The 15572-nt window shown below is 50.8% G+C and overlaps 6 protein-coding genes across 6 annotated transcripts; 3 read left to right on the top strand and 3 right to left on the bottom strand.

Annotated features, from left to right (window-relative positions):
- Positions 1-1332: 1332 nt before the first annotated feature.
- On the top strand, positions 1333-2921 carry QC763_204810 (uncharacterized protein). Its single transcript, XM_062909521.1, has 2 exons — positions 1333-2097; positions 2152-2921. Exons 1-2 carry the CDS (start codon positions 1611-1613, stop codon positions 2724-2726), a joined length of 1062 nt encoding a protein of 353 aa, XP_062768315.1. The 5' UTR covers positions 1333-1610; the 3' UTR covers positions 2727-2921.
- QC763_204800 (uncharacterized protein) lies at positions 1446-6337 on the bottom strand. The gene is made up of 3 exons (XM_062909520.1): positions 6307-6337; positions 5715-6226; positions 1446-5646 (listed from the first exon to the last, which is right to left on the bottom strand). Exons 2-3 carry the CDS (start codon positions 6140-6142, stop codon positions 2760-2762), a joined length of 3315 nt encoding a protein of 1104 aa, XP_062768314.1. The 5' UTR covers positions 6143-6226; positions 6307-6337; the 3' UTR covers positions 1446-2759.
- Positions 6338-7120: 783 nt separating this feature from the next.
- Positions 7121-7754, top strand: QC763_204795 (uncharacterized protein; the record flags this gene model as incomplete). The annotated part of the gene is made up of 2 exons (XM_062909519.1): positions 7121-7330; positions 7392-7754. The coding sequence occupies 2 exons, from the start codon at positions 7121-7123 to the stop codon at positions 7716-7718; spliced, it is 537 nt and encodes a 178-aa protein (XP_062768313.1). The 3' UTR covers positions 7719-7754.
- A 31-nt stretch (positions 7755-7785) lies between these two features.
- Positions 7786-9012, bottom strand: QC763_204790 (uncharacterized protein; the record flags this gene model as incomplete). Its single annotated transcript, XM_062909518.1, has 1 exon — positions 7786-9012. The coding sequence occupies one exon, from the start codon at positions 9010-9012 to the stop codon at positions 7786-7788; it is 1227 nt and encodes a 408-aa protein (XP_062768312.1).
- A 4064-nt stretch (positions 9013-13076) lies between these two features.
- QC763_204770 (uncharacterized protein) lies at positions 13077-13821 on the top strand (the record flags this gene model as incomplete). Its single annotated transcript, XM_062909517.1, has 2 exons — positions 13077-13340; positions 13426-13821. The coding sequence occupies 2 exons, from the start codon at positions 13077-13079 to the stop codon at positions 13819-13821; spliced, it is 660 nt and encodes a 219-aa protein (XP_062768311.1).
- A 111-nt stretch (positions 13822-13932) lies between these two features.
- QC763_204765 (uncharacterized protein) lies at positions 13933-15425 on the bottom strand. Its single transcript, XM_062909516.1, has 3 exons — positions 14803-15425; positions 14264-14751; positions 13933-14178 (listed from the first exon to the last, which is right to left on the bottom strand). Exons 1-2 carry the CDS (start codon positions 15060-15062, stop codon positions 14457-14459), a joined length of 555 nt encoding a protein of 184 aa, XP_062768310.1. The 5' UTR covers positions 15063-15425; the 3' UTR covers positions 13933-14178; positions 14264-14456.
- Between the last annotated feature and the right edge of the window lie 147 nt (positions 15426-15572).

Below are 15572 nucleotides of genomic sequence, written 5' to 3'. Positions count from 1 at the left end.
TTCTTTATCGGACAATTCAATCTTTTACCTATAAACTACACCTATACCCAGCCGTAGGCCGTTAAAATACTGCAGGTACGTGCCAAAAATGTTGATCCTTACGAATTCGTGTCTACCTACTCTTTTGCTGTCCTTTTTGACCCAAGCTTCGAAATGGCCAACATGTCATCCTTGCTTCCCCTCCTCGTTGGTCTCGCCAACCTTCCATCAGCCTATCAGGATTCTTCTGGAATCTGCCCTCCACAGATGGCAAGGTTTCCCCATCATCATAGTCCTTCTCTGCGACACAATCCTCATCTTTGAGTAATCCCTCGATTTCTGATGCTTCAAGGCGACGCCATTGTCGTATACCGGCGGGTTATTTCCGTCCATGAAGTACGGCCGGGGCCATGAGTCCAAGCTCTGATCTGTGAGTATCGCTTTGCGACGTAGTTATCCATGCCCGGTTCTCGTCGTACGAAAAAGGCGGTCTCCCCTCTTCTGGATAAAATGTATAGGCTGCTCGCAGCTTGAATCAATCTCTGCTCAAGTTTGAGCGCTGCAGCCCACGTCGAACACATCGAAACAGACAAATGCCTGATTCCGGGAGAGAACGATGGAGTTTAGCTGTGCGATGATTTTCCAGCAGATTCTTGTCCCAGGGCTGCTTCCAGTGCCGAGTGGAACTCTTTGGTCGCATCCTGCGCTCTGGCGATGACTTCTTTGCTACCTCCGACTACCGTTGTATTTTCATCTTGTACAAGCACCGCAACGTAGCGTGTGCTGCCATCGCAGCCCGAGATTCTTCTGAAAGTTGAGCTTTCACCGCGCCGCCAGCTCGAGGTCAGCCGATCGTTGCCATCAGATCTAGCACAATGTCTACTCACACATTACTTCCCTCCATTATTATTGTGATTGCAGGTGTGCATGATCGGTGTTCGGCCGAATGATTATCCGAATCACCACCTGCTCCCCGTCCCGTGTGGTTTTGATCCAAAACCAACTGATATCATTGGCTTGACTTTAAAGATCGATCTTAGAGGTTGCGTGGAGCGCACCTGACCCATTATGAAGACCACTTCGCTTATCACAATGCTTACAGCTGGTATATTCCCTTTCGGCAGTGTCTATGACATGTACGTGAGACAGGGTTAGGGATATATCATGGATGGTGCATGTTCGACGTATGTGCCCCTGTGTTTAGAACAACCGTGTCATGCACTTCTTCAGAATGAGTGCCTACCTACCTGCGGCCTCCCGATGTGGCACATGCTGACATGGGACTGACCGATGTAACCCACCTCTTATTTTTCCACATATGACAGTATTGCCTATCAGAGGATGGATATCAGCTCTAAAAGTCCAAACGCGACTCAGCCCATTGATGTTGTGCTGATTTAGGTATCTTTCGGGTGATTTTATCAAATCACGATGCTTCCTGGGCTGTCGAGTGATGGTGGGTGGTACGGTGAGACATGCATGCAACTCGCCTACTTCTCGGGGCTGTCCGGACCTCCTGAGAGCTGAAGATAGATTTCCGTGATAAGTAGGTAAGTAGTCACCAGACGCAGACATGTGCTTTCCAAAGCCAAAGGGACCCTTGCTGTATGCTCAGAATGATGTAAAATACCATGACGACGCCGATACAAAAAGGCCAAACAAAGGAAATCCACTACCTCGGCTCGCAAGCTTACCAGCGAAGCAAGAACTGCAGCCAGCCTTCAGAGAACCCACTCAACGACAGCACATTTCCAAGGAAGAAACAACCATCTTGCTCGAATACTCAACCCTATATCCCACGGTTCTCCATGTCCAACACCATACCCCAAAACCCACCACCACCACCACCTGTTAACGAAAAAGTCCCTCTCCTCCCAACCCCAACCGCAGAAGACCACCTCAAGACCTCCTGCGGCAACCTCATAACCTGGCTCGGCGGACCCTACGCCATCCTCCTCCAAATCGCCTCCCCCAGCATCGCCCTCGGCTCCTGCACCCACTCCCGCTTCCGCACCCACCCCATCTCCCGCTTCCGCCGAACCGCAGCCTTCATCATCGCCGTGGTCCACGGAACCGAGGAACAACGCAATCTCATCTGCAATGCTATCAAAAAACAACGTTTGTCCCCCCCCCCCCACCTCACCTGTCCCATCCCTGCTAACAGGTCAAAAGACTCCCACATCCACGGCCCAAATTATACCGCCAACGACCCCCTCCTCCAGAAATGGACAGCAGCCACCCTCTTCGTTGCTGGCCAAAAAACTCACGAGCTGTTTTCGATTGAGAAGAAACCCATGTCACGGGAGGAGAAAGAGGTGCTATGTCAGGAGTTTGGGAGGTTTGCTACCGCGTTGGATATGCCGCTGGAGATGTGGCCTGGGTCGTTGGGGGAGTTTGAGAGGTATTTTAATGAGGAATTGCAATCATTGGAGATTATAGAGGCGAGTAAGCAGGTGGCGGATGTTTTGCTGAGAGGGATGGAGTTGCCTTGGTTTTTGATGTGGGCTTTGCCGGTTATGAGGGTGTTGATGGCTGGTTGGTTGCCAGAGAGGTTTAGGGTTGCTTTTGAGCTGCCTGATCCGAATGGGTGGGCAGTTTGGGCGGCTTATTGGGTTGTTGTCCAGTTGGTATGGGGGCTGAATTGGCTAACGCCTGAAGGGGTGAGGGTGCTGGTTGAATCGTGGATGAAGAGGGACATGGCGAAGGCGGCGGAGGATATTAGGGTGCATGGTCGGTGGATGATATGATACAATCTTCTCTTGTTCGTGCGGTAAGATCTCCTACTCAAGAATGTCGACTCGGTCATGTGCTGGATTGTTTCGGTCCAAAAGTTCGATACCCTGTTTGGTGTAGACCACAATCCCCCGCTGCGGCTCGTCCACCGCATAAGGGCCCAACATTTCTAGAACAAACTTGTTAATCGACAAGCCAAAGACTTCTGGAAACACTGCGACTACTGGCGATGGTGGCGGAGGATCCCAGTGATCTAAATCCAGTCCAAAAGATTTAAGCACTGCGCACCGTTTCTCCTCCCCGTCCTGTTCGCTGTTCCCTTGTTGCTCGAGCAGAGGTACAAACTTGTGAAAGTCATCCGGGAAGAGTAAGCTGGTGATATCGGAGAGACTGAGGAGCCCGTTTTGTTTCAAAGCCATGTCAACCACCAAGTTCTGTAGCCGCGGGATAAAGAGCGGCGTGAAGAGGTCCTCTTGTTCTTTTCTGAAAAGCGCGACAATGCGAATAGCGTCTTGGTAAAGTGATGCTGTGTGTTCAGTATCGACCTGGAGCTTGAACTCGGTGTCTGCACCATAAGCCAGGAAGAGAACCCAAATGGGCAAAAAGGTCAAATTGCGCTTTTGTCCGTTGATTTGCATTCCGTTCACGTTATCGTACCCACACAAGGTTGTCCAGATCAATACCTCCCACAGACTTGAGATCTTTCCTGAAAACCGATTTAGTAAAGGGTAGTCTTGTTGCCAAGTGACTGGGAGATTTGGTGATGCCCCATCTCGTAGGCACATGGCCATTGTCTTCAGAAGGCGGTCATACTGTCGGAGTTCAAGCTGATTCCAAGAGGGTTGAGTCGATGCCAGTAAAGTGTCAAATATACGCATTAGTAGGTGCTGCGGCCCAATCTTCTGAGCAGCTTGAACAAGTGTCCCTCCCTTGAGCACCTCGGGTGGGGTTAAGAGCTCTGGCAGCCCATATTTCAATGCCAGGAAAATGATGATATCAGCAACAGTTCGATCCTGCTTATGTGAAACAAGACGACGGCATGCCGCTCTCTTTCTCCAAACATACGACCACCCATAGTCCATTGGCCGATAGATTCCACCCCCCGAGACCTTGAGTCGGGATGAAAGAAAGGGAATTTTTTGCAAGTCTAGAAGCACATCTGTCACAATGGATGTGTTCATGAAATCATGGTACCATACAACCTTGAAGAGTCCAAGAATGTCGAAGTGGAGGTGAGATTCCTCTATCGAACTTGGATCCGGTTCTGTCATCTGCTGAGCCACGAAAGATCGGCTAGTAAAGTGTGTCATGTTGAATCCTTGGGTCTGAGCCTCGATAACATCACGGACCTGTGTTTTCGAAAAGAATTCGATGAGGGAGCGGTGTGTAATTGCAACTTGTTCAACTCTTCTTGTCGGTATTGGCACGTCCGGTTCGTCAGCGCTTGATGCAGTTACGCTCACAAGTCCTCTGCATCGTCCGTTGACTTGCTTCCGACATCTCCGTAGCCTTTCTTCATCTTCAATAGTCTTTGTTTTGCGTAAACTCTTGAAGAGAAAATTGCAATCTGATTCGTACTCATCCAGAAAGGATAACTGATGAAGAAAAACATTGGATAGTTCCCAAGATGTCCGCTCCAAGCAAACAGCTAGAGTGAGCATAGCCCTGCGCCTGTCAATAGGGTGAGCCTCTGTCTCAATTGCGTTGAATATGACTTGAAACAAATTCTCGAGTTCTGTAGGCAGTCCATCGATCTTGGCCTCCAAGTCTTCGGGGTTGTCCTCCTGAAGAAGACCACGCTCAACAATCCGCAGGACCAATGATACCCACAGCAGCACTCCTTCTGCCTTCTCAATGATCTTCTGACCAAGATGGAGGGTGAGGCTGTGGTCGACTGCCGAGGACAAGTCTTCATTCTCTTCGAGCGTACTCTTCACATAACCCATAATGTCCAAACTTGTAACCTCGTGTAGTCGAAGCTTGGGATACGATGAGAAACGCTCTTGGAATAGCGGAAGCTCGCGACTTGAAACGCAGATTTTGATGTTGTCGGGTCTGAGCCGTGTCCAACTGAGAAAGGTACGAACCAAGCCAGTGTCATCGCCTTCGAACTCATCCAGGCCGTCAATGAAGAATGCAAATTTTCGGTGTGTAAAGACTTCGTCTCGCTCCATTATCTCCAGGAAAGCATGGCGCGCTTCAGCGTCGGTCAATTGAGCGTTGCCACCCTGCAAACACAGTTGCCAAAGTGATGGGACAATTGATGGGACCAGCTCCGGGCACTGTTTGAAGACCGAACAGAGAAGGGATCGGTAAAGACCGGAAAACGTTTTTTGGCCAACCGAGCCACCTTTCCAGAAGAAAAAAGAGCACTTGATCAGTGCTTTGCCTCCAGCCCACCCTTCAAGCATATTCTGAACAGCAGGGTGCTTCAGCAGATGCTTCAACAACGTGGACTTTCCTGACCCTGGCTTTCCGAAGATGTGGAAAATCCCATTACCTTCCAAAAGCCACGATGTTAGAGCCTCCCGAGACACCTTGCGATATGAATCTTGAACCTCGGTGTAGCGTAGCCACTCTTGGGCCTCTAAAGATTCCAAATCTCCCAATGATGCTTTGGGATCCACAGCCTCGGAAGCATCCACTAGCCAGTTGAAAGTCGTTGCATGGGCCTCGGCGATATTTTCAAGTCGATCAGACATTTTCTCGAACCCAATGGAGGATAGGAGCTTGGAAAGAGCAACGCTTTCAAAGGCTTGCCCGCAGAGCTTCAGTAAGCTGTTCAACCCCTGAAATGAGGTCGAATCAAGTTTGGTTTGGGTGGTAGAATGCAGCTGATGCAAATCGTGCAAGCTACGTTTGATGACAGCGAGCTCGTTTGTTTGGCATTCACCACTTGCCGCAATGACCCCCAGACGTTCCAGGGACTTTTCACTGCACACCATCAGTCAGCTAGCTACTCATGTTTCGTGGTAGGATACGGGACTTGGACGAGAGTTTACCTCGTTCGCTGGGCAATTTCCAGCTGCAGCTGATTTCTGCATCTATCCAACCGCGCTTCCAACGCCTCCTTTTCACCCCTTTTCATCATGTTCCTCCAGGCGATGACGAACACATGTCTCTTTGAGCCTGGCTTTTTGGCCCTGAGAGAGTCCAGTAGGCCAAGAAGCTCATCCGATAGACGCTCACATTCGTCAACAAGCGCAGCTAACCTCGCCTCGTCCAACTGAGAGTTACCTGCAAGCCGAGAACCTTTAATGTTTGCGACGACTGTCCTAAAGTTGATAGTAAGAACCTCAGCATTGACATTGGTAGCAGTCGTCCCACTTGTGGAACTTTGAACCTCGCGGGCAGCGGACACAATCTTGAAGCCGAAATCAATAAAGGCGGCAACATTGGCAACCAGGCTGATGGACGTGAGGGGATCCATGTTGTCTCATCCGGGATACTTGACAACCCAGCGTGAGTATCGCACATGCGGTGATACTTGACAGGTAGAGGTCATCCGTGGAGACTGGCGGGGAAGTTAGCTGCACGACTGAGGCACATGTGATTCGTTGCATATTCAGGCAGAACACAGTGCCCAACACCCACCTGCGCCCATGTTGACCTCCTACTGCGAATTCTCAATGTGGCGCAGCAGCCTCGGTTGGTTCGACCTTTATTCTCCCCCCCATCATCTGCACAGGTACATAACACTTGACACTGAACACTAAATGTCCAGTAAACGTAACAAATCCGATCACCCCTTTGACAGAACCAAACACAGCTTGCTGTAAACACAGCTAAAATGAGCGCTTTGTCCAGGAGTGGTGGCAATAGGTGGAGAAAAGCAGAGAGATCGGAGCGGCTATCATAATGCAACCAACACCCAGCAAGTAACGAAAATTGGGCCTTCATACCACCGTTCATACCTGGTATTCTACTCTGTTAATCTCCAGAGATCGAGCCTCATGGGGAAAGATCAGAATTGATAATCTGCTCGGACTCAGACCCTGTCTGTCACCAGTTGATGGTGCGAGAGCTGAATAAGTGTCTGCATATGTTTTTTTAGCGAAGGAATTAACATATTCCTAAAGCAGTAGACATGCTTATGGAACCCGTTATAAATCACTTGGCATGATGAATAGAAACAGCACCTTCCAATGATACTCATCTTGAACGTGATGTCGTCGGTCCGATGACCCTGGTGAGATAGCGTGTAGCTTACTACACTATGCCTATGTACCTGGCTCGCCTTGTTGCTGAGATGTGATGCCATCCTTCCAACTGGCTTGAGGAATGGCGACCGAGAAGTATAACTACAGCCTCACTTGTCCCTCCCAACTTCTTTACCAACATCGTAAACAGGTAGATAACCATCAAACACGCATTCTCATCACTTCCAACACCAATAACCCACGCAAAAATGAAGCTCTCAACGCTCCTCCCTCTCCTCCCGCTTGCCACAGCCTCCGCTCCGGCCTCACCAGGCCTCTCCTACCTCGGCCACGCAAGCATCGCCGCCTCCGCCCCTTTCAGCATCGGCTCCAGCACCTTTGGCAGCCGTACCGTCTTCCCCCTTGCCGGCGGGACATTCATCGGTCCTCTCTTCAATGCCACCGTTCCTGCCTATGGAGTAAGCACCTAGCCTTTCTTGTCTTGCCGTTTCATGCACCCTGACAAGGTTTCTTCTATAGGGTGACTGGGGTCTGGGCAATCCAGCCGCGGGCAACTTTTATGTCGACGCTCGGTATCAATTGAAAACTACCGATGGCGTAGACATCTACGTCTCGGCCAACGGCCCGCAGCAACCTGAGGGTGTGTTGCATACCAGGGTCAGGTTTGAGGCTGGATCAGACACGCCGTATGGGTGGCTGAGCGGAATTGTGGCGGTGGGGATTACTACGCCGGTGGTGGACGAGGATGGGCAAGTGGAAGGAATCGAGATTGATCTTTGGAGGATGACTAGTCCGAGTACGATTGCGGGCAAGGGGAAGAAGGGGAAGAAGACGCGGAGGGTCTAGATGGCGGGTGAGTGTGAGAAAGTTTCTAGCGGCATGCACATAGGTTAGTTAGGTACCTGTCCATTACCTACAACTTCCGCTTCTCCTCCTTCTTCCACTTCTCAAACTTCCTATAAACATCTTGCCTGAACGTATTCTTCAAATCCGAAAGACTCCGCACATCAACCGGCATGGCCGGCTGTATCGCACACAACCCGCAAAGCCCATTGCTCCGATCAACAAACCACGCAAACGACAACCCCCCACCCCAAGTCAAAGTCCTCTCCCCATACCACCCATCCACCCCCTCCAAAGTCAACAACCCACCCAACCCATGTCCAACCTTGACCCCCTCCGTCCCAACCCTGTAGAAGATGCCAGTAGGACCATCAAACACCCCCCTCGCATTCTCCTCCCCCTCCGCCCCAATCTGATCCCTAAACATCTCCTCCACCGTCTCTTTCCTCAACAAATTTCCATCATTTGCCAACAGAGACCGAAGAACTTTGATATACCCCTCAGCACTCATAAACATCCCATGCCCACCAAAATCCCCCTCACTCCGCCTGTTCATATCCATTGTCACCCCCACAACAGCCAACCCCAGCCCTTCCGGGTCAGAGGGGTTAAGGTCGACCATTCGAGATCTGGGTTCATCACCCTCGACAGGGTAAAACTGGGCATCTTGTGCTGGGATGCCAAGTGGTTTGCAGATGCGCTCCTGGACGTGTTGCCCGACGGTGGTATTCGTCGCTCTCTCGAGGATACGCCCTGCCCAATCGAGGTTAGGTCCATAAGACCAGGATGTTCCGGGCTCAAAGATCAGCGGGTAAGCGAATGCTTCTTCTACTGGGCGACGGTGGCCTGGTTGCAGGGGCTCTTGGTTCTTCTCGCGCCAGGCGGAGAGGTAAGGGTGGAGGAAGTGATATGCCAGGCCGGAGGTGTGGGAAAGTAACTGGCGGAGGGTGATGCGGTTGGTGGGAGGGGTGAGGGTCGCGCCGTCTGGGGAGAGGATGGGTCTGTTGACTAGTTCCGGGGCGAATTGGGAGATTGTGTCTGGGGAGTCGAGGGAGAGGTGCCCGTCGTCTATGGCTTGGAGGGCGGCGATGGTGGTGATGAGCTTTGTTGCGGAGGCGAGGTAAAAGATGTCGTTGAGTTGGTGGGGGAGGGATTCACCGGAAAGAAGGGTGCGTGAGCCGGCGATGTGGTTGTAGGTGAAGCTGCCGGTGGTGTTGGTTGCGCAGATGACGACGCCGTTGATTTTGGAGGCGGAGATGGCGGCTTGGAAGGTGGATTCGATAGTTTGGTTGGCCATGGTCTCAGTTTAGAACACAAGATTGCAGTGGCTATGGGTAATGATCGTGAAAAAAAGCAAGTGTGAATTGTGTTGTTGATCTCTTGGCAGATAGAAGGCCGAGTAGCCACCCCTATTTATGAACAGGATGGTAGGGTTACTGGTGAGAGTGCTTTGAACAACCGAAAGAGCCATTCGGGCTTTGGTCCAATTGCTTTGCAGGATTTGGCTTCAATGGTTACTCGCCGTTGACTCATCGGGGGAATGCAATGCACACTTTGATGCAAGGAATGCAAGCCTATCAGGTGTAAGTCCGCACACACTATCATCGTGAAACAAGGTGAAGGTTTGCCATCTGATCTCAAGAAGATATCTATGTTGTGGTAACGAGTAATGAGAATAGATCCTTGAATTGGCGTGTAGGTAGCTCCTGGAGATACCTCTCTCTCGTTCCTTGCCAACTCCGCTCCTATTTCTTCCATCTCATCCAACAAAAGCCCACCGCCCACCTGTCTCACAGCATCCATGCTCAATACAGCTTTCTCATCTCCATTCCGGTCGCCGGGTTGGCCAAACTCACATTAATCCTACATCTCAACCTTCTGCATGGCTTCGACGGAATCCGAAGACCACTTTGATGGAAATCTCTAGCCAACTTTGGGGGGCCAAGCACGTATTGGGGAAAGAGAATAGGTACGTGGGTCAAGCAGCTTGCCGCATTAACTTACGGCGGCTCGCTTCCCATCGGGCTGGCTGTACCAGCGGGATGGTTCAGCAAATTCAGGCGTGCCAGCAGAACACCCAAGCGTCACATTCGCAATGCAACAAGGCGCCAGTAAGGCAGCTTGTTTCTTGCCTGTTACCCGTGAATTCTCCTCTCCCATCTCCATCTCCTTCTTCCTCCATTCCATTCCACATATCATCTCACACATTCTCCAAGTCCACCTTCACATTTCACAATGACCACAATCGAGGCCGAAGAATACTCCCTCAATCAGGAGATTGTTCAATTCTTTGCCTTGCAGTCGTCGTGCATCTCCTGAGTTGGTGCTCGTGGGTGCTGACAGAGAAATAATATCTGTGTCAGAAAGACAGCGATTGCGATAGAATACGCTCATGTTGTGCGTGAGATACACCCGGAAGTCTCGGTTTACTGGGTAAACATTTCGGACGGGCTTTCCAGGTTCATTAGTCCATTTAACGCCATGGCCCGAGCATGCGATATTCCCGGCTATAAGACCAACCACTGCACAGGTTGGATTTTCCGATGGCTCAACGACGCCTGGAACGGCCCCTGGATCATGATAATCGATAATGCCAATCAAAGTAACGATATGCCATGGATAAATGATATCGCGGAGTTTGAGAGCAGGCTACCCCGGTGTTCTTATGGGACGATCGTCTTCACCACTGAAGGCAAGAGCATGGCTTCCAAGCTCCTAAAAGGAAACGAATCTGGTATTTTACTCAATGCGGTTCTTTATCCATAACGGAGTCAGTGGAGCTGCTTAAAAAAAACATTTTGACGGAAGAGTTGATCAATACAGCGAGTCTTGTCTGGAGTTAATCTTTGACTGGCTGGGTGGTATGCCATTGTCGATTACTCAAGCAGCCGCAACTGCAAACATTGACAAAACCACCTTTGGGGTTATATGCAAGCGGCTTAAAGTCATTGCGAGCACTGGAGCAGGATGGTCGAATCAAGAGATGAGATTTTATCTGTTTTGCAGGTCTGCTTCGGATTTGAGATGGCAGACATATATTAGTCGAGCCCAGAGGCGATCCCCTTTTGCACTCGATCTTTTCTTCCTGATGAGCTTCTTTGGCACGAATTCGATCCCAGAAACACCACTGCTAGCTTACCTTTTCTACCGGGACTCTTCCGACGCTCAAAACCAGCAGAAATCGACACTGGAAAACATCCAGGAATTATTTTCCTTTCCGAAAAGACTCTGGGGGCCCACTGAGCGTGCCAGAGACACGACCCAAGGCTTTCTCTCCTTTGAACACCGCTTCGCCAACAGAGGCCAGACGTGGGACGCGCTTATACAAACCCCAGATAGAGGAGGCTCTGGCTGCTCTGAACGACTTCTGCTGCCTGCATAACGACCATGATGGATCGTTCAGGATGTACTTGCAGTTGCAGCTGTCGGTCCAAGAAGGCTGCAGGACCCATGCAATTTGGAAGCCCTCCCGCGCTTGGAACATGCAGTAATGTGTGTCTCGGCAATACTTCCGGACGTTGCAGAAGGAATTAGCATGTTGGACCAGACTGACTGTGGGAACCTCTATCACCACTTCAGAAGTCTGGAAAAGAACGCTGTGGAACTTATTCCCAAGAGCTGTGATGCGAAGCTGGCTTGTGCCAGTTTTCGGTACAAGTATGGTCTTTACTGCCTTTTCTATGGGCTAAGAAGTGCTGTCAATCATGGGACCAAGTCGAGGATATGTTCCGAACGTCAGCCGAAATTTATCAAGAGGTTTTGGGCGAGAGGCATCCTCGCACCCTCAAAGCTCGACACCAAGCAGAACTTGCTCAGATTGAAAGACAGAAAGATATTGGTGCCCGCGCCGAGCTTGACAAGATCAGAGATCTGGCCTGCGATCAACCAAATGCGTTTCCTGCTGCTCTCTGGGACGACATGATGTGGGGAGACCGGATCATGCTCAACATCACCTATCGTCATTATGAAAACTGGGTCATCGCAGCAGGAGAATTTGCCATGGCTCCCAAAGAGTTGGGTCGACTTCACGGGCATGACATTGACCAGGTGCTCAGAATTCTGCAACGAATGGTTGTCTTCTACAGACTTTGGATGCAGTCGGGAGAGATCAATGGGTGGAAAAATGTCCGGGACGCCTTTCGAGCCATTGACACATCAGACATCCTCTCTAAGAACGACTCCTTCAAAGCACCCCGTGATGCACCCTCGATCAAGGTTCTTTGGCAATTCAGCAAGAACATTTACTGCATCCAGCCAGGTAACACCGCTGTCATTGACATGCCGCGGGAACCTGTGTCTTCCGTGCTTTCGGAATGGAAGCATTCTGAACTCCATGAGCCCAAACGGCGATACTGCCATCGGGACCAATCTAAGATCGAAAATCATTCAGCCGCTGGTCTACGATAAACTCGAACCAAAACTCTGAAGAGACTGCTCCTTGTTTCTATAATCACCGACGGTGATCTTTCAGGCGAAGACAAGGACGAGTAGGCAAACGCAATAGTGGAATGCGGAAATAGGTTGGTGGAGGCCAGGTATCCTCGCGACAGTAAGTGGAACTGTTACCCTGGTTCTTGTCTTACTGATCGTACTAATGACAGTAACAGGTGTGAAATTCGTGATCGGTCCCCCATATCTCCGATTCTGCTTTCATACATTCCATTAGCAATACCACAGAAGTTCTTGACTGCTCGCACATATTTGCAACCTTCCACGGCCCTGAGCGAGTGGACAAAATGAGCAGGATGGAAGAAGCTATTCAAGCCCTTGAGAAACAACAGATAACTGTGTTTAAGCCCGCAAGTCCCGAGTACAGACACGCGATTGCCAGCTCGAACCTTTTGCGCCGTTTTTCGAGGCCTGCCTGCGTCGTCCGACCCAAGTCAGCCACCGAAGTCCAGGCGGTCATCAGCCAAGCGCGCGAGAAGAAACTCAAGGTGACAGTCAAGTGCAATGGCCATTCTTACGCCGGTCATTCAACAGCTGTCGAGGGCATTTCTCTCGACTTGCGGGACATGAACAATGCATCGTTAGATATGGACTCCATGATCATCACCATGGACGCTGTATCCCGGTGGGGCATGGTGTGAGACGTTAGTCATTGGGAAACACGACAGGTTTATCATCAACGGGGGGGGATGCTCGACTGTGGGTGTGAGTGGTTTCATCCTCGGTGGTGGGCTTGGTCCGTTTACCCGAAGCTTCGGGATGGGGTGTGACACGCTTGTGGAGGCGAAGGTTGTAGCAGCTGATGGGAGGTTGATCACGGTCAGAGAGACGTCCAAGAAGGGGTCCCCGGAGGAGAGGCTGTTTTGGGCTCTCCAAGGCGCTGGCGCTGCCAGCTTTGGTGTTGTGGTGCGGATGAAGCTCAGGGTTCGGAAGCTGAGCAGCTTGAACGGATTTGTAGTGGCTGGGAGATACCAGTGGTTTCGCACAGGCGGGATTACTGATGACGTCGTGAAGGTAATGAACGCATTCTACCTGACAAACTGGCCGGATAAGATGACGATTGACTCGATTTGCACATGTGACCTCAGACAGTCAAACAAGGGCGGCGTCAAATTCAATATTTCTTTCAACGGCAGCAAGAGTGAATACGACAGGACCATCGAGAAGCTGCTTCAAGTTAGACCCACAGAAAATGATACTGTAGAGGAGGAAGTTCAGAGCTTGAAGGAGCAGCTAAAACGAAAAGGCGCTCGCCTAGAAGTCGACACGGTGTCTGTACGAAACCCTCGCAAGTCAGTGGTTGGAGGAAATGGAGCGAGCGTATCCACAGAACAAGACTTACGAGCTGTACAGCTCCTTTGTTTTCGGAAATGATGACAAGGGCACCATAGAGAATGTTACTGACACCATTCCACGGTTGATGTTGATGGCGAGTTTTCACAAAGAGTTTGACGGAGAACAGGTCAACTTCCTCGTCACATGGATTCACTCAGGAGGCAAAAGCAACGAAGAGGAAACCGACCGATTCCGCCTTCTTCTGGCGGAAAGCAGTGTTCCACGCCTATGTTACGATCGAGTGGGTAGTCAAGTGGATGGAGGTGGATATAAGGCGTTTCTTGGCCAGGGTGAAGAAGGAGCTTCGGCCGCTGTCGTTTAATGGGACGGCGGCATTCATCAACTTTCCTGACCGAGACTTCCCCACAAAATTCCACGAGCGAGCATATTATGGGAAGAATCTCGCTGCACTTCGAGAAGTCAAGAAAATGTGGGATCCACAAAACCTTTTTGCTTGGGCCCAGGGCGTTCGGCGTCCAGCTGATCCTGAGGAGGATAGGTGACATGGTGATGAGGATGACGATGAGGCCAATGCTGATAAGCTGGCTGCCGAGCAGTGGGAGAAGCAGGTGTGGGCGGTTCCTGAGACAAAGGATATGAATGCTGAGTTGACTGAGCTTGCGGATTTGGGCTATGATGACTTCTCAGATTAGGTAGTGACCAGAAAGTGGTTAGAGAACTATAGAAGAGTAAGAAAGAGGCTTTCGCAATATAGCTCCGACCGAAGGTCACTGAAGGAAGTTTTGTTGAGTGTCATGACATACCTCAAAGTAGCCTATGTAGAAGTGACATGATATCAGCCCATCAAGGGCAAACAGATGATCAAATTATTTAGAGTCTCAGCTGTCAGACAGGGATATCACTTCTCCCAACCCTAAAACAGTGTATAAGTCCGCCAGCAGTACCCTAACACTATTTCCAAAAACTAACCTTGCCCACCCAAATCCGCTCTCACCATCATCCAGACCATGGCCCACCACCAAAACATGTCGAGTTAATGATCGGGTTGAAAAGATACCAACTGACCGTCTTCCCAGCCGAGCCAGCAAAGTCGCACTCAAAATCACCCTGAGCTCCAACTTTATCTCCCCCATCGCCCGCATGCTTGAACATCTCGATCGACCTCTGCACCACACGGCGAACATCATCGATACCGATCATGGCGAGGGCACCTTGGGGGTAGGTGACGTGGCAGCCGAACGCGCAGGTTGAGTATTTGCCAATCTCCCGGTGAAAGTCGCCGACGATGGTCCTGCAAAGCATAAACGTTAGAGTTGCAAGGTTAGAGTCTGACTTGACCCACCAGTCCATATCGCCTCTGTTCAAACCATCTTCACCGCCACCACCAGAATCAGGCGAAAGGTTATCGAGCATCTTCAGACAGTCATCGACCAGAGAGGTGCTGAGGTAGTTCAGGTAGGTCGAGACCCCACAGTGGTGGCCGACGGGGCTGTTCTGGGTACCAACGTGGAGGGCATTGGTTGTGGCTTGTGTGGCTGGCGCGGCTTGAACTTCAATGGCCAGGAACGCGGTCGCCGCAAGGCACAGGTTGGAGACGTGCATGACGGCAGCGGCGAGATTGATTTTGTAATTTTGGCGATGACTCGGTCTGTTGATTTCTGAGTGTGACGGAAAGGGACTGGGTAAATAGCCCAGTGAAGCGATTCTTGTACATATAAATACACGTGGAAGCCCAAGCTAGTCCACTGAACGATGCGTCGCTATCTCAAGATGGCCACCTCATGACTACGCTCTGACGGACAGTGGTTTGAGTTTGCGGGCTGTGTAAGGAAAATGGGGAGATGGCGGTCGTGAAACGGCCCTTGGTTTGCTCCGGGGAAGTGAAGGGTGGAGTACGGCCGTGTCAAAATTTCGCCGACCTTCCGACATTGGGTGACTGTTGTGATATGTTGCTCCCGTTTACAGTCATCAGGCGGGGTGTGATTTCTCAACAGCCTCACCCTTGCTGGCAAACGAACGGACCCTCCGCATGGCCCCCGGTCAGTTGCGTGTATTTTCTTCTGATGTATTGAGCGCGACATTGCATCTTGAGGTGCGTACTGAAATTAGCTT

The sequence above is a fragment of the Podospora pseudopauciseta genome (assembly GCF_035222475.1).
Source record: "Podospora pseudopauciseta strain CBS 411.78 chromosome 2 map unlocalized CBS411.78m_2, whole genome shotgun sequence".
Taxonomy (NCBI): domain Eukaryota; kingdom Fungi; phylum Ascomycota; class Sordariomycetes; order Sordariales; family Podosporaceae; genus Podospora; species Podospora pseudopauciseta.
This window is presented reverse-complemented; position numbering and strand designations above follow the sequence as displayed.